The sequence below is a fragment of the Aphelocoma coerulescens genome, chromosome 1A (genome assembly GCF_041296385.1).
Source record: "Aphelocoma coerulescens isolate FSJ_1873_10779 chromosome 1A, UR_Acoe_1.0, whole genome shotgun sequence".
Taxonomy (NCBI): domain Eukaryota; kingdom Metazoa; phylum Chordata; class Aves; order Passeriformes; family Corvidae; genus Aphelocoma; species Aphelocoma coerulescens.
Genome location: NC_091014.1, coordinates 14675948 through 14694525, shown reverse-complemented (window position 1 = coordinate 14694525; position 18578 = coordinate 14675948). Strand labels below are relative to the sequence as shown.

The 18578-nt window shown below is 36.0% G+C and overlaps 1 protein-coding gene across 3 annotated transcripts in view; it reads left to right on the top strand.

Moving 5' to 3' along the window:
* The window catches only part of ATXN7L1 (ataxin 7 like 1), a 114039-nt gene that overhangs the window by 32380 nt on the left and 63081 nt on the right, over positions 1-18578 (top strand). For 2 of the 3 annotated variants that reach the window (XM_068994631.1, XM_068994641.1), the window contains exon 3: positions 5916-6020. The exons of the other annotated variant lie outside the window; for it this stretch is intronic. In XM_068994631.1, the coding sequence (XP_068850732.1) occupies positions 5916-6020 (105 nt within the window). The remainder of the gene's footprint in view (positions 1-5915; positions 6021-18578) is intronic. 3 annotated transcript variants of the gene reach the window in all.

Below are 18578 nucleotides of genomic sequence, written 5' to 3'. Positions count from 1 at the left end.
GCCACTGTCCTCGTGATTGCTCTAACCTGGGAGGCAGCATACCATCTGACCGTACTGGTCTGGTTTAAAGGTGTCATGACCTTGACTCTTTACCACACTGACGCTTAAGTCTATTTGCTGCCTTTTCCCTGCATTTTTTTTTTTATTCCTCACAGTCATGTTTCATTTATTTTTGCTGTTGCTGAGAAGGCCAGTGTTTTTATTTTCTTCTCATTGATTTTCTTTCTCACTTGGCTTTTTAGCATGCAGAATCTTAAGTTTCTTGTATTAGCACCTGAAGGGCATCAGTCAGGACTTATGAGAGTTGTGTTTGGTCCTATGTTAGTTCTGTCATGAAAATTTTAATTTTATTTTTTCCTCAACTCTATGATTACTTTAACCATGACCTGCATTTTTCCATCAGAAAAGAAATGATCTTGAGCATTACTTTGTGGTGCTGACCCTGAAGTTAGCCACGATTTCAGCAGGATCTTGGAGTAAATGACATCCAGCAATCTCTTTCAGCTTAAATCATTCTGTGATTAATTTGCAACTGTGACTGACATTTTCAGCGGTAAAATGCAATTTATACTGGAGAACTAATTACTGAAGTGACTTACTGGTTTTTGTGTAAGAAAGGAAAACTGCACTCAGGGGAGAATAGACTCATGTTAAATGGAAAGAGTGTGACATTTATTTCTGTGATAAGACCAGCCTGTCTATGCAAGCGTGTTTAACTGCTTTCTGAATAATGCCCTGAAGATTGTCTTTTTATTGTTTCAGTTTCAAGTTTCAATTCACCATTCAAATTACTTAGTTTTTTAAGTAATCTTAAATGTAGAAGTAATCTACTGCACTGAAAGATTTTGTACGTTACTCCAGTTCTTGAATGATGCACAGATTTGTCACTTCTGTGGAACAAGAGGGAAATATTGGGCACATTTCTAGACACAGAGTTTAAAAACGTGTAACTCCAGGAGCCAGAAGAACCACACGTATTTGGTTTTGTCCGTTGCCATTTTTGCCATTGCTTTTTTTTTTTTTTTAGCTTTTCTTTGTTAATTTTAAACCAGTGTGCAGTGTGTCTTGAATAGTCTTTCTCTTCCTCTCCTCCCGCCCCTTCTCTCTCAGCACATAAACATCACTAATGTTTTTCAAAGCAGGCTTTGTGGGTATATTTAGTGGAGCAACAGATATATAAGTGAATGCTTAAAGTGTATATAATTTATAGCAAAAGATCATCATTAAAATCTTGATTTCCCACGCAATACTGTGAGGTCTTACTGTTTGACAGCCTTAATTCTGCAGTGGAAGAATGTTTTAGATTATTTCTAGCTTGTGTTTTATTATACAGTGGGATGTAAATGATTATGAATTATATAATAATAGAGAAGGAACTTCATATAAGTCATCTGTCTTTGATTGTTACTAAAAATAATTCCTTTCTGTGTGTTATTGGAGAAGATAAAAAGTGGTATCTGACACCTGCATTTTTTTATTTGTGCCACAATTTGCAGAAGCAACATTTTCTGTTGTTTCTATGGTATTTGTGTTTTTAATGCACATTTCACCAAATTTTCTTACAAAACTAAGTCATATGGCTACAGCTCTTTTTATTTGCAAATGTTAGTAATATGAAACCTACAGGCAGGAGTTGTATTCACTTTTCAAGTGCCATAGCAAAGTATACACGAAGTAATATTTTGTTTAAGATTTTAATCTATGAAAGTAATTTCAAACAGTCATCATTTGCTGTCTCAGATTTCCACCGATACAGAATATCTTTCCCATGATATGGGCCACTTTTGCATCCTGTAAGTTCAGTAGCTCATTTTCAAGAAGGCTTTTGTCATTGATAGTATCAACGGGCACGGCTGTGTCAGCTGTGTTTCATTTTGAGTGGATGACAATTCTGTAGTGTAAGGAGAGAGGTATGTGTGGATGGCCCTTCTGGAAAGTGTGTGGGTACTGAAAAATAAGTTACCACTTCTTTTTACCATCAACAGTCTACTTTGAATCTGCTGGAAGTATCTTCCAGTAAAATGAGGGGACTGTGATGGGGGCTGTGGAGTGCTTTTACCTTGCAGAAGGGCTGGGCAGCCCTTTGTGTCTCACATTTGTGTCTGTACTGACACACAGGGAGCAAGCAGGTCACCATGCCAGTGTGCAGGGAGACGTGCACCGTGGTCACTTTGTTTCACTTTCAGGGGCTAGGCAGTTTTGGGTAGAAAATAAATACTCTTTGCAGTTGCTTTTTTTGTCCCTCCTTGTTCTTTTTGTACCTTGATAATTATTTCAATACCATTTGATAGTCACTCACCTTATTCAATAACTATTGCCTGTCTTTTTCAGTGCTCTTTCCTCTTTCCATGAAGAAGTCTTTCATGTGCTAGCTTTAGAGACATGTTTTCTTCCCCAAAAGTAATCTTTTCTGAAAAGCTTATCACCATTGCTTCTGACTAAGCAGGCAGGGAGATGTGATTATTGCCTTTAGAAAAGTTTTTTGTTTGGAGAAGCTACTGTCTTTTTTTGTTGCACACAAAATTCTGGTCCAAACTGTCAAATGGCTGCAATCTCATCTAAGAATGATACCAGTGTCCAAAATAACCTTTCAGTCTTGGTTGCTTTGAGTAGGACATGGCAGCATTGAACTGTTCTTGTTAAAAACAGAAAAACCTGTATGAAAATATATATAGCTGTTTATATTTTCTACTTTCTTTTAAATTTCAAATGTTCCTTCCTTTATTCATTGTAAATTCTCTGATCTGGATTGCATTTTGTAATATTATTACATCTAATAAAGTGTATCCCCAGTTGGAATTTGTAGCGATCCAATATTAATATCTTGTGCAATTTCTGTTGAAAAGTAATTTATATATAATGTGTATGTACTTACAAATCATCAGTTTAATCATGAAAACAGATTTGTGCCAATCTTATTAACATGAATACACTAAGAGAGGTAGTTGAACCTGCTTTTAAGGACTCTTAAAAGTCTGAAAGATAGTTTTTAATTTAAGTTTTTTATCTATTCTGATTCAATAATAACAGTATAGTTCTGTGCTGCGATTCTTATTTTCAACCTTCAGTCTTGTGTCCTTGAGATTCTTGGATTATTTTAAGTGGACTTTTGAGAGGGGGCTAATAACTTCAGTTCATACAGAAAACTCACCTTTACAATGGACATTGGCCCCTCCACTGGGCTATTTCTAGGCATCTGCAAAATGAAAAAACGTCCAAAGTGCTGCTTCAGAATGTGACTTAATGTGCACCTGTGCATCCTTTTGATGCTGCTGTGTCTCTCAGCAGCATTTTGGTGTGTTCTCCTACGTGTCTGTGTAGTTTTTTTGTTTCTCAACCCATATGGAGTATGAAAAAAAAACCTCAAATGGTGGTATTTACCTGTTAGGTGCAGTGATGTTTGCCAGGGTAGTGGAGCAAGCTCACGGGTGCCAGGACTTTTCCTTCACTGCTCTCTCTCCTTGACAGTGCCTGGTGAAAAGGTAGATGGTTTTGTGATCCTGTGAACTAACCTGATTCCTTTTCCCACCTATGTCCCTGAATGGTTTTCACCAGTATTAATACCTTATGTTTTTTGTAATTTGCTTCCTGTAGCCAGAAATCATAAAAATTCAGACTCAAACCCAGCCAAGCTTTAGATGCCTCAGAGTTGGACATGTTTTAAAGGTTAGGATACAGTCCTGTGAAGGTTAAATCAACTTAAAGAATTTCAACTGGAAAACAGTTGTAACTTTTGTGTTTGTGAAGGGTAAAGTCTATATGTTTTCATAAGAAGATTGTTACCATACCTTTCAAACAACAGAGAAAAATATTTTGAGATGTTTTAGCCATTTTTAAAATATTTAATAACTGTACTTAAATGCATATTTTTGAGCTGAGACTTTGTGTCAAATCATACCTAGAAGAAATACTCCTTTCTATGGAACTCACAATGCTGCTATTGGAAATCTGTAGGTTCTGATCAAAACTATCCAGCTAAGAATTGCCAATGTAAAATAAATTTTAAGATTGCTGACTTACCATATTAAAACAATAAATAAAATTAAAAGACCTGTTTTAGTGGCTGCTTACGGTTTTGTTTATTTGTTTTACCAGTAAGGAAGATTTGATTTGACCAAACTTTGCACTTTTGGCTTTGCCACTGCTAACACTAATTACACCAAGGGAGTTTATACCTCACCACTGGCGTTCTTTTAAATTTAGGCTCAATGTGTTGGTTGCATTCATCTGGCTGTACTGCATTTAAAGGCTTGGTTAGTGAAAGACCAACACTGCAAAGGTGTCATGTCTGGTTAACCTTTCAACTGGATTTCATAGCCTTGTACAAGCAGTAAGAGAAAGGGTTTTGGTTTTCAGTGGATAAAGGAACAATTCACATCATATCATACTATGAAATACCTGCAGGTTCTTGAGGCTGGTTTGTGCCCAAGAATTCTTGAGTGAGCCTCTGGATCTATTTGTGGTACTGCCTGTATTACCATGAGTGTGATGTCCTGTTCCTCTGGACTTTTTGGGAACTGAAGACATTATACACTTCATTGTGCCAAGTATTGGCATCATAAGCAGTGATGTTACCTGCAGTGTCAGAGACCAGGGCAGAATTACTTGTGAAAGTAGTTCTAGGACCAAAATAATTGCTTTGGTTAAGAACTAGTGCAATAAGGTACCTGCTTGAGTCAGTTTTTTGAAAGAAATCACTATTTTTTAGAAATGCATGACTTGCTGGGGAAGTAGGATTTAGTTTTTGATGTTTATCAATCACAGCTGCTGTTGTACATGTTTGTCCTCTTAGTTTTCCTCCTGTTTAAAAGGCACCAGGTTAATATTTCAGTCTGCATTTGCAAGTTCTGTAATAGATTTCAGATGCTCCTGAATACCACTGAAATTTACGACATCTTTATTTTTATAATCTGAGAGGTAGTGTGATCCGTGGGGCCAGTAGTTGGCATGGGGTTACTGATGCAGCAGCATATTCATTAACAACACTGAGTATGGTGACATGATCCCACTGAAATGCATAAAAGTGACTGGAGTTTTGTCCTCTTAAGCTGAGCTGTGGTGGATGAGTATGTGTGCTTGTTCTTAAGTTACAGCAATGAAGAGTAGAACAGGTTACCTCACTTGTAATGTTGGAGTTCTGAGGGCTTCAGTTAGTAATTTAAGCCCATTTTACTCTGTTTGTAATGGCTTAAGAATGCATGTATTGCATTATGTGTTTCAGCTGAGAGGGACAAGTGCCTGTCATCATCTGACTGTACCTGTCTTTGGATTTCATTAAATTCCTCATACCACCCCCAAGAAATACCTCATTAACCAACTTTGTCTTTTCCCACAGTATTTGTTGGGGACAAACAGCAGAGTGTTGGAACTAAGGAAGGGCATTTGCACAGAATCAGAAATTTCATATGGCATGGCATCCTGACTGTATTTTAAGCTGTAGGGTCTTTGACCTTGGTTACTATAACTAGCTTTTAAGCAGGAGCCTTTCTCAAGCAACTTATAGTCAAGCTTGGAATATTATAACTTGGAGCATAACCTATGCAATGTGTTTTCTATAAGGATCTTTAGGCAGAGATTTTTAAAACAATATTCCTTTGTACAGTATTCTGTACAGACCAGTATAGAAATCCTTATTCCACTTCTTGGCAGTGAGTGTTAAGAAAAGGTGTTGCAGTCTGTGTTCTGACTCAGACTGAGGGATAAGACTGCAGCATTAGTACAGAACCTTGAAATCCAAAAGAGGGAAAAAAAATCTCTTTAACATAGTAAGAAGCTCTAATGGAGCAATGCATACATTTGCTTTGTATAAATTAATATAACAGTAATGGCCCTACAGTATTTTCAATTTTTTTTCTTAATATATATATTTAAAGCATAATTTCTAATTCTTGTATATATTTTTAACTTTCCCACAGATATGCACTTATTTGGCCATTATCCAGCTCATGATGATTTCTATCTTGTAGTGTGCAATATCTGCAATCAGGTAGTCAAGCCACAGGTTTTCCAGTCACACTGCGGTAAGTGAATGTTTTCTTTCCTGAATTACAGTGCCAAACTGGCGTATGGCTCTCTTAAGAATCATTGCATACAATCATAACAGAGGCGTTGCAAATAGACTTTTCTGGTTATCTTGTGTTCTTTCCACAGAAAATACCAGCAGTGCCTTCAAATAAGCATATTTCCAGTAGAGGAAGTTAAAGTAGTTGTTCTAGAAGCTGAGCTTTTCAAGTTGAACTTGTCATCATAAATTAACCTGTTTCAATAAATAAATCCTGTTAGTTAGGGACTAGCTGGGCTAAAACTATTATGATCTAACACTGGATTGTCTTTTCTCAAAGCTGCAAAGTGAGGTCTATGATACTGATCTACATTAACTAGAAGTTGGATGTTATGGATTGTTTTCTGGTGGGATTCATGCGTAACTATATATAGGGTATATTTTTATATTTATCATAATGTTTAATTTTTTACCAAATTGGCATTTTGAGACACATTTCTTAAATTAACATTTTTCAAGAGAATCTTGACAAGCAGCAGACATATGCAGATATTCATTTCTCAATATAGTATGACAACAACGAGATGACGATTTTAATGTTGACTCTTTGAAAGCAGAATTACTCCAGTTAGAAATTTTTGGTATTGATTAACAAACTACTTTCAATTATTTCTGAAAAACTTAATCCCAAGGTCTAGTTTATTTATTACTTGTCTAGTTGTTTATTTGTTATTTGTTCAGTGATTTGTTTCTGTGGTGATTTTTCTTTTGTTCTTTTATTGTTTTTTTTTAAGATGTACAAAGAGTGACTGGCATAGCTAGCTTTGTAGGAGGTTTAATAAAATTTAGTTAAATCAAAATAATTTGAAGGCGATTTTATAATAATGAAAGGCAGCTACTACTGAGGATGGAATCAATTAAATACATTAAGAAAAATAATAGCCCAGATTTTACTTGTCTAAATACAAGTAAACTTCACAAATCCTGTACCTCTTTTAGTCTTTTTGACAACAAAGCAACTCAGTAATGGAAAAATGTAAGCAGGATGGACAGAAAAGTAGTTTATTTACTTGAAAGACATATTACCAGATTACTAGCTTGTGTTTGTATGGACAGGCTGCTAACAACCAACCAGGAGCAACTGCATTCATGCTGGGAGGCAGTTTTAAGACTTGCCCCAGCTTTGACCTAGATTGAAATAATTGTGAAAAAATGGTAATAGTGAAATACAGCTTTTCTATCCAGTGAATAAGAAAAGATCTGAAAGTATTTTCTAGGGTGAAAAGGGCTTATTAATTTAATGGTGGGGGCAGGTGTTGATTTTAGTGTGTTAACAAGCCATCCTGCTATTTTTTTTCAAAATTTGTTTCTTGCCCTTAGTCTTATATGGTTCATTTCTGCCGAGCTTCAGGTATCTTAGGATTCTTTCAGTGAGTAACAGAAAAGCTTCTCTGCATATGGTTGTAGGTACAGTGGGTACATAAACATTGAACTCGTGCATCAATAGAATGTGCTTCAGGACAGAAGAACCTGTGGGAGGCCTTGCTGTAGCCTTCCATAGCTGTGCTCTTTCCTGGGCATGAACCTGGTTTGGTGAGCAGTGTGAATGTTGGTCCTGTTTTCATGTAGCAGGGGTATAGAATGATGTTACTTCTAGGTGAGAGTAAATTACTTCTGTGTTAGAAAGGATTTTTGAGCTCTTTTTAAGTAGTATGTTGCCATCAGTGTTAGTGTAGTGCATGTAAAGTACAAAGATCCTGTGAGTTACTGTCTGTTTTTCTCTTTTCTCCGTTACTCCATTATTTTTACTATTCCATTTACTTCATCTTCATTATACCAATCCTTTTACACTGGATGATTGAATGTTAAGTTCTGAATTGCTTGATTTAAGAGCCTAAGGCCAATAAAGACATGGAAAAAAACTAGCTTGTTAAAAAACCCCCAGAGAATACTGAAAATAGTTGACCAAAGGTCTTGAAGATTGTACTTAATCTAGTCAGACTTGTTTCAGGAAAGGTGTACTGCAATATTGCTGAAAGGTGTGTGAAAGAGCTTTAAATATATAAATTATTTTGTTTTAAAGAAGAAACAGTAAAGGCATTGTACTAAAACCATACAAAAGAAGTTTTAGAAGATAGAAGGTTTCTTCAAGGTCTCAAGAATTGTTGTAAAATAACTAATAATTTTCAAAAAATTTATCTGTTAAAAGTACACCATCTTGTGTATGTGAAATGAATCTACTAATTTATAGTTGTTTTCATAAGAAATGAATAAGATTTAAAGAAGAGTTACACAGAGATGTTATTAATTGATCTGTAGTTGCATTGTCTGGTTAGAAAATGATAAAAATCTCCCATTAGAAAACACATCAACTATTAACTGCTTGTGATTGAATCATTTTTTGCTGGATGTGTTATGGTTCCAGTACTCCATTGAGAAGGTCTGGACAAGGACTCATTTGCGACATAGATTCTGGGTGCACAGAACTTTTCTCTAAAGCAGGAATATTTGATTTTCTATTCTGTTTAGAGTTTTATCACCTTCAGACACATTCATTTTGGTGGATCAGTGTTTCTTTAATTAGAGGATGCAGCAGAATGCTTGTAAATTCAGTGATGCTGGGCATGTCTGTCAGTAAACTTTGAGGTATTTTACACTATCATATTTACCACAAAATGCATTATTATACATGTCTTGAATTGCAGCTTCAAAGTTGTAACATGGACAATGGAATGAGAAAGCATTAGAAGGCACTGCTGGTTTTTTTGGCTCTTGTAGGTTGTATCATGGGGAGTCTTTATTGCTACTGACAAGGACTTGTAGAGATCTATTCCAGAATCTCCCACAAAGTGTGGTTTGTTGCTAATATCCCTGGTAAGATCCAATCCATATCCTCTCAGTAAGAAATTAGGTCCATGCCAGGCACATGCTTTATGTTTCTAGGTTCCCTGCATTGTAACTTGAAGGTCTTGGCTTCAGAGCAGCACTGGAATGCTTTAGTTTAGCAGAGGTTTTTGTAACACTTCTCTTGAGCCCTTGCTGGCATCTGCCTTTCTCCAGAGCATAAGAAGACCCACTGTTTCATTTGCCTCTCGTTTCAGACATGTGGCAGCCATCCTTGTTGATGGCTCTGGGAAGTTGTGAAGATTATAGAGGCAGATGTTGTTTAACTTTTAAGGGTTTGATTCCAGGAATATCAAGCAGAAAAAAAGAAAAATCTGGTTATGGTTCAAGCTATTTTTAATGGCAGGCAGTGCATCATAGAACCTTAGGCAGTAGAAATCAGGAAGGTAAAAGAAGAGATCTGGCTAATTAGAGGACTGACTTGCTGGGCTTGAGAGCATATATAGTGAACACAACATGAAGCTTGCTGTTTCAAGGTAACAGATCTGTTCTAGCCCCTAAGTCAGAGAAATACTGAGCTATTTTTAAGAGCAGTTTCACATCCTTGCATCTGCAGGATAAACATACCCATTTGTAAGGATTAAACCATTCATTTATATATGATTTAAGCCCACCTGAAAGAGACTTGCTGTTATAGGCTGCTGGATAAACCAAGTAAATCAAATAATTTCTTGAGGTTTTTCGGTATTATTGTGCACTTAAAAAATAGTATGTCATAATGTCATCAACAATAGGGTTGAAATAGTGGTGCTTACTTCTGAAGTCATTTCTTTTGAGTAACTTCTTGTACTGGTAGAGTATCTTTGATTTACTTTTTTTTTTTTAATGTGCAAACATGTAGTTGTATTTATCCCTCCACAAAGTAGTTTGAAATGAGAAGTCAGTCTCAATATGCAGCTTGTAGCATTTCTAAGTGTACTTGGCATGTGAGGAACTGTAGTTTTGATTTTCAGAAAATTTTAATTCTTTCTCAAATGCCAACCTCAATGAAGATCACTTATTGGAACATCAAAATATTGTACCATAGTACAATACTGAAGTATGATAATGTTCTTTCTGTTTGTTTAGGAGACTTCTAGGCTGGCAATCTATGCTTAACTCTGTCCCTATGACTAATGTTAACTCCAGTTCTGTGTCATTGTGAAATACTGGTGAGGATGGCACCCTGTGCCATTTCCCAGGAGACATTTTCATTTTTCTTAGTCCCCAGAAAGATTAAAGCTTCATATTCTTATACTGCATTGTCCTTTACTAGACTGAAGAGCATCAGATACAGTTCTGGTTATTTTTTTTAATGTTTTGTACAGTAATAGTCTCATTAACTTTGGTCTTTCCCATTTAAAAGGAAAATCTCTCATAAAAGGTAGCTGTGACACAGTGAGGCTCAAGCAGTGTACGTTTAGAGACCTTGTCAAGACATCTTGACTTTTGTTGGAGGAAACAAATTAATGATGGGAAAGTGTTAAAAAAAAAAAAGTTGGGAGGAGGGAGGGAAGAGGTGAATTAGCCAAGCTAAATAGTGCTGCTTGGTAAAACAATAGGAGCAGTATAACCATCAAAGAACGCTTCCACACATGCTCTGGAACAGTTTCCAAAGCTGTGGATGGTATCTTAATGAATTGAATAGTTAAGATCCCCATTTGATGAAGTTGTATCATACAACTCAGAGGAAACCAATTTTGCTTCATCGAGGAGAAATGACCACAAAGACCTCTATTTTGTGCTGATTTCTGTACTGAAGGCTCATTGATATCTATCCTGCCTGTCTATAATGTTCTTCTAACAGGCTTCAAATTAAGAAGTAGAAATTCTTATTCCTTAAAAAAGAAAAAAAAACCTATACTTGGTTTTCATTACTTCTGAGTTAGAAATCCTTGGGTTAGTATCTTCATGTCCTCCTGTACGTTGCAAAGGGATATTTCTGTTTTATCCTTTCATTTGGCTGTGTAAGTGTCGTTTAAAAGAAAAACAAACTAGAAAGTAATGGAGCACTGAAGAATATAAATAAATTATTTTCCCTTCTGTATCATAATTATTTTCCTGAGAGAGGTTATATATTTTGAATTACTCAGACTAGCTATTTTACATTGTGCTAGTTGTGTGTTACAATTTAATGAACCATGGTTAAAGACAAGAAGGGTGAACTTACAGTATGAATAAGAATTATTTGCTTTCATAACACTAGCTTGAACATTACTAGTTAGCACCTTTCTTGCGTAGGGATTTTGGTAGAGGTGTCAGTGTCACATTTGACAGATTATTCTGTTTTTATATTCTCAACTATTCAATACCTTGTTTTTTATTAAATACAAATGTTTGGGGGTTAGTAATTGTTAATATTTTATTCCCGGCACTTGACCTTTTGTCAGAGGCACTTTTGTGCCCTTAAAGGGCAATGACATTTTGAGTGATTCTCTTTCTGTTGCTGCAATTTTATTTTTTCATAGCCTTGTCAGAACTTGTTCTATGATATCATTATTGATTAAATAACTTTATACTTGTCACATGTTTAGGTTTCACTGCATAAAAGAATTAAAATAATAAAAATTGGTCTTGTCCCTACAGCTTTTTTTTTCAAAATGGAAACAGTAGCAGCTAAACAGACAAGATTCCAAGTTTTTCTTTTGGTAGGGGTGGGGACAGATGGAAGATGGAACTGAATGTTTTATGTACTTTATATATACATTTTTATTTATGTGAAGGCCTAGGATACTCTGATTTTGTCTGACACACTAATTTCCATTGCTCTAAATTGGAAATCCCTTGTTTCCGAAAAAAGTTTCAGTAGCTTTACAGTCTTTCTATCAGAAATCTTGTTCTCAAGACAAAAGCCAGCAGCATAAACCTCTGTCTTCTGCCAGTGATGAAAATCTAAGCTGTAGTTCCTGCAATGGTACCTGTGTGTCTGTCATGTTCACATCCTTGTAAGATTTCCAAGCCCAGCATAATGGCAGACACTGTGAAACTGGGGTCGCCAGTTACCTTTTGCACCATTCTTGGAGTAGTCAAATAGTCCATTCCTGTATGGACCATCCAGGCTGAGTGACTATTACCCTTTAAGAGGCAAAACTAAACCAGCACTCCTTTGAATTAATCTTTTTCCTTACATATTCTTGTAGTGACGTATTTTTAGACGGTCAGCAATTCTTGAGACTCTGAATAGGTACAAAAATGCAAATTCTGCCTTTGTTTATTCTGTTACAAAATCTTGCTTTCTTTATATGCTAACTGCTAATAGAGTCTGGCCAGATGCAGAAAAGCACTTAGCTGCACAAAAGGCAATCAGCTGACATTTCAATACTTGATTCAAATGATACAATGAAGAAAAATCCCTCATAGTTGCTTGTATGTGTGAGAGTGTTGGTCACCTCTGTACTGGCTACTGTGCTCATTCAGGACTGCAAACGGTCCTGGGCTTTTTTATATTTTCACTGAAAGATAGATTGACAAGACAATGTTCATTCAAGAAAAATCATGACAACAAAATCCTGTCTTCTCTGTACTTACTTGTCCAGGAAGCAAGAGATTTTTATTTAGTAACCTTAGTACCTAGGAGCTATTCTCTCACCTTCTACCTCCTAAGAGAGGAAAACAGGCCCTCCATAACCCAGGCTAAAGCAAGACAGCACATGCTTTTTTGCAGCAGAGATGTATCAGACAAAGCAAACCTGAATGTAGAAAGTAACACCAAGATCAAAGGGATGGACTGTGATGGGACTGAAAAATGTGCATCTGATGTTCAGAACAACAGCAACGTAATATGTCTTCACCTTGCAGGTTGCTGAGACCTGCTCAAGGCTCGAAGGAGTTTGTTGTGCTTTCTTTACTTAGTCTAGCATGTGAATTTGTAGTGGATCTGTGTTCAGACCTGGTGACCTGCTTCCTTAGAAGCAAGTAGCACAATATTGAATAGGGTTGGCTTTTTTTGGTATTTTCTGCTATCATCCTGCTGCTTCAATTGCTTTCTTTCTTGTTACTAATTCGTCATCAGTGACAGAACCCAAAACAGGGAAGTTCAGATATGATACATGAAGAGTTACAAGGTCAACAAGTGGTGTAAGTAGCAAGCTGACAACTCCCCACAGATAACTTGGCCTTGGGTTGATGTGTCAATAATTGAAAATTTCTTAATTCAAAAGATTCTTTGAATGGCAAAGCAGGAACTCTTTGGCACTTTGAATTTCAAAGGGTTTTGCATTGGAGAGCAGTAAGTATTCAACGAGAGAATACATTCAGCAGTTAACAGAATGCCACTCATGTATGCAGTTGCTATTCCACATAATAACCTGCACACCCTCCCCCTGTTTCTGGTCCTGTGCATGAAATTGAAGTCTGGAAGTGAAACATCAATTAATTGTCTTTTCCCTTGATGTTTTCTATTAAGTTCTTTACAGTGCCTTGACTGTGCTGTAATTTTACAATGTTGATCTTAAATAAATCCACATAGGAAGGAGATTGAAAGAGTAATAATGACACTGGGCTTTTCGGTGCACTGGAAGTCTTATTATTCTAGTTTACATGTAATCCCTATCATTGTAAATTAACTTATCTCTTTCACATCGTGTATTCATTGAGTATTTGATTAGTGAACCTTTTTGTATTTTTTTACTTTGGATAAATTGTGGTAAAGGATGCAGTTCAAACTTGAACTGGGTGTTGTCATGGCAGTGATGGGTGATATGTATCACATGTAATTTCTTTCAGTCAAGATTTTAATAGAGTTGTAGTTTTAAATAGTATCCAATAAGGATTTCTTTTAAGGAGTGTCCATTAATAGAACTCAGCTGTTGAAGGTTGACTGTAGCATTAGGCTTAAGTTTAATCTCCTACATACTATAATTTACAGGGCTGTGTTTAGTGCATCAGTCTTTCGGCTGCTTCATTGGTGGAGGGATGGGGGTTGTGATAATGGGAGAGAGAAGTGTAGTGAAAATTTTCTGTCATAATCTGTAAAAATCTGACAAAATTAAGATTTGGAGTATTCAGCTTGAAGTCTTCCATAACTTGTCTTACTAAGGTGGATGATTTCTATCTTAGAGAAGGAGAGGTTTTAAAAATAATTTTTAAAAGACTTTATGGTCCTATTCCCAGACAAAGTCCAAAACAGAATTAAGAGCTTTTTGAAGTCACTGTTGGGAAGTATTTTGGTGAGTAAAGGATAAGCAAGATGAAATTCCTTCTTATATCAAATTGTGGTGTACTCTAAAGAGAGAAAATTTGAAATGGAACCTAAATTTGCAAAAGATCCAAATAAGAAGTCATAGCTTCTTCACTGCATTCAGAAGTATAGGAGTGTTAAGAGCACGTCTTGTCTCTCTCTTATCTCATTGTACTTCCTGCATGTGATTAGACAAAGAAGATGTAGTAGGGTTTTTTTGTGTGGGATGTAGGATTTTTTGGTAATAGTGTTTCACTTTGCATGTGTTACAGAAAGTCATTAACATTTGAATTAGCCACTACCAAATATTGTAAGTTCCATTTCAAGTCTGTAGAAGTCATATCTGCATATAGCCCTCCCTACTTACCATGAGTTTTAGTAGTTGTCTAAGTATTTTGGGTTTAGTTAATTTTCTGAACGTAGCAATTTCTATTGTGTTATCATTTAGCATTTTCTTTCAAAGCATATCACAAGTCTAGGAATTTCTTACTGTCCTTGTATTAAAATTTTTCTGTAAGCTGGCTCATAAAGTTGATTCCTATCTATTAACTATTGGGCTTTTCCTTGCATAAGGAGTAGCACTTTTTTGGGGTAGTGTCTTCTCTGGCAGCTGAACATCTCCTGTGCCGTGAGTTGTGGTTGCTGAGCCTGCAAGTGAGGTGGCAGGTGGGGCTGGAGTTGCAACTCCTCTTGGGCGTACTTGAGAGCTGGAGAACTGGGCCTGGGAGGAGGTTGGGTGACCCCAGAACACAGCTGTGGCACCCACAGCTGTCTTGTTACGCACACTGCTGAGTGGAAAGAAAACGGGAATGGCAGTTTATTAGGTTCTGGAAGTACTGCTTCTGAGAGGCTGAAGTGCTTCTTTCCAGCAATGTTTGTGTTGCCTTTTCTAACATCTACGGGCCACTTGGGGTGTAGTGGGGAATACAAAAGTCCATTGGCATGCAGGCAGATGGCAGGGTAGTCTTATGTCCTTGTTAATAGATGTGCAATGGACAGCAACTAAATTAAATATTGGGATGTATTTCAAGAACTTTCTTTTTTTTTTTCAAGCTGGAATTAGTTACATTAAATGCTTCCCATGAAGAAATTATTTTTTTATTTGGCGTTTTAAAAAAATCTCTTATTTTTAGTAGAGGGAAATCTCACCTATGAGAAACTCACTAGTACAAGGTTTGCAAATTACTTTTCCCACAGTTTTCAGTAGTAATATTTATCCTAGACTTTGTATACCTGATTAATTTTTAAAAATATTTATTCTTGTTTATTTTAATGTTATTTTTTTTCATCTAGTATGCAAACATGTTTGTCACAGCCCCATGTTTAAAATCTATTGAGTTCTGTTTATTTAATTATAATAATAGTACACAGCCTCTTGGTACCTGACTAGTGCCAAATCTATTCAAAACACTTTATTTGTGGGCATACTATACTGTACTTAAAGTTCTCATCATTTCAAATATATCTGAAGCTCCTTGTGTTTCCCATTTCATACTGCTGTAGTGATTCATATAATTATCTTAATGGCTTATTGCTATTATCTTTAACTGGTGATATTAATGTAATAATTGTCACATTAAAATGTAAAATACTGAATTAGGCCTTGTTCTAAAATGTGTTTTATTATTACAGGTAGGTTAGACACACTGTAGGCTTCCGTTTTCAAAATAATTTTTTTTGCATTCATTTAGATAGATTAAAAAATCATATTATTCATGATTCAGTGAGAGAACTGTTTAAAGTGTTATGCAAATAATGATGGACTAGTGGTTCACCTTATTGAGTGCATATTTTCATTATGATTAATTTTCAAATACTTGATTTATCTTCCTGCACCAAAACCTACCTATTGTTAAGATGTCTGAATAAAATTTAGAAGAGTTGCCTCGCCAACTATTTGTGTTTGCGAGATTAGTGATGCTGTTAACTAGGAACATTTTCTTTGACTAGTGTTCTGGGAAATAACATACTTTTCCACCCACTTTTTTTTTGGGCAGACTTCTTGTTTCTGTGAAATACTCTTTTATCATGCCTAGCATCTGCTCTGCAACCAGGGAAGTATAACGAATAGCATACTTATATAAAATATCAAGCATTACGTGTGAGAAATGTGTTTAAGGCAAGCAATAATGTATCATTATTTCATAGACTTGCTTTCAGTTTATTCCGTCTGTCTTATAAGGTGTTCTTTTCATGAGTATGTAATCAGTGTTGTGCTTTATTAATTGGGTAACTAGAGAATTTTTATTTTTTAAAATGTTAAAAAAATTAAATGTAGTTTCAGGTTTTAAGTTTGAGATTGGTGATTGAAAATCTATTTCACTTTTTAATTCAGTTGTTTAGGATTGACAGGGAAGAGTCTCTTTTCAGTGCCATTTCTACCTTAAAATATTGAAGCAGGAATGCGTCTGTGCAAGCTGAAATTTGGACCAGTAATTGGCCAACAATACTATAAAGGTCTACACTGATTATAGGTGACTCAGATGTATTTAGTTTGTGTGTCATGTTGACAGGACTGCAGGAGCTGTCGAGACCAGTGCATCCTTGTGTGTTCTTTAAGCTTTCTCAATCTTGTGGAAGTACTGTGCATGTCCTAATGAGTCTGAAGACAAGTGTTTCTCATTCTGTGATTCTACATAGATGAAAACTGTAAGATATGAGTGGAAGTAATGCTTTTAAATCTGGCTAGGACAACAAAGGATTAGTTTGCAGTTTAAATAAATCTTTGTGTCACTGTCTAATACCGGATGTATGTAGCAAGAATGCTGAAATGAGCAGTAAAAATTTCAGCATTTCTGCATGGGCAGGAAAGGCATAGTCAGGACCAGACAGATAAAGCTGTGAAGAAGAGCACAGTACAGAACTGCACATTTAGTTAGATGAGTATAGAAACGGTGCAGCAAAAAAGGAAACCTTGGAAAGAAAAATCTGGTATTTGTCACTGTGCTGCTAAACAATTCTGTTGACACAGTGGGCTTTTTGAACTTAATGGAAACTTGAGAGCTATGGAGTCCCTTGGAAAGGATTCTTTAAACTTTAAAACTTAGCTGTACACCGTGTGAAGAAATACCTCATTTTTTGGTTTGTTTTTGAACCAGCAACAATCAATCATTTCCTGTCATGTTCATAATAAATGTACACCATAACCCTCCTCTGTCATCACTCATCCAGTTTGACAAGTCTAAATTGGTCTAATTGTCACTTGTGGAAACTCCCGATGTCTTTCCTATGTGTTTTTATATCTTGCCTAACTCATCTAAACCATTTTGAAGGAAGCAGTGGCATGATGTGCTGTATTCCTTGCCTAATGTTTGGTTTGCCTTTGTGACCACCACAGATCATTGAGATGATAATGTCATAGGACTGTTACAAGACCAGTGTTTCATTACTGTGTAATAATAATTGAAAGACCATAATTTTATATATAAAGTGAAGATAATTTTTTTCTTCCGTGTCTGTCACTTTACATTTCTCTACATTGATTTCATTTACTATTTTATTACACTAGTCAGTATTAGGTCTTTTTGCAATCTGTTGATTTTAATCTTTAGTACTCTGAATAATTATATACCAAAAATCTTGTTCTCTCACTAACCACCACCTTTTTTCAATCATTTCTGGCTATGTGGAATAGTTCAGGCACTAATACAGGCTCTTGCTGCATGCCATTGCTAAATTCTTTCTTTGAGGACCATTTTTGCCTTCTTTTCCTTGGCCTGTCAGTAGTTCTTTAGCCTTTGGGTGAGGGTTGCAACCTTCTGTTCTGTCTCAACATCAGGTGTCTTTACTTTAGGAGATGTGTATACACTGCCTTGTTTCACTTGGATGTTTAAGTAGACTGTGTCAGTTGGATTTCCTTTGTCCAAGCCACTAGTTCAGTTGGAAATGGATTTTCCAAGTCCTTTGAGGTATCTGGACCATAAAGATAATTTTTGTCATGACTTTAAGCAAAGCAAAGTTTTATTTGTGCACAAGTTTCTGTGTTTGTGTATGCATTTCTGCAGGTATTCACATATATTGCCTGACCTGTCCATTGCACCCCAAATGCAGTTGTAGCCTTAATTCTGAAATAACTACTAGGGAGTGGTTTATTGCCACTTCCTGGGTAGATGCAATGGGTAAAAGAACAGGATTTTTTTTCCTATAGCTTGCTGAAGAAGAAAACACAGAGGTTTTTCACATTAAAAAATGGCTTGAGCGTAACTGATTTTTCTCTCATTTTCTTACCAAAATAATTTCCATGCCCACAGAGGTGAACTGTTGCACTTGGCCTGAGGTAAAATCTCTTTTAAGAGAATGGAAAAAAAAAAAAAAACAGAGGAAATTAAATTCTAAGTCTGCAAAATTATTTGTTCCTTTAGCCACTAGTGTGGTGATTAGAACAGTAAATGTTGCAGTTTGGGACATTCTCTTTACACTTTTCTTCCCAAATCTGAGGGGAGTTGAATCAGTGCACCTTAAGCAGGCTACCTGGTGTTGATAGGTGCTTTTTCTCCTTTCCGTAAAGAAATGCTA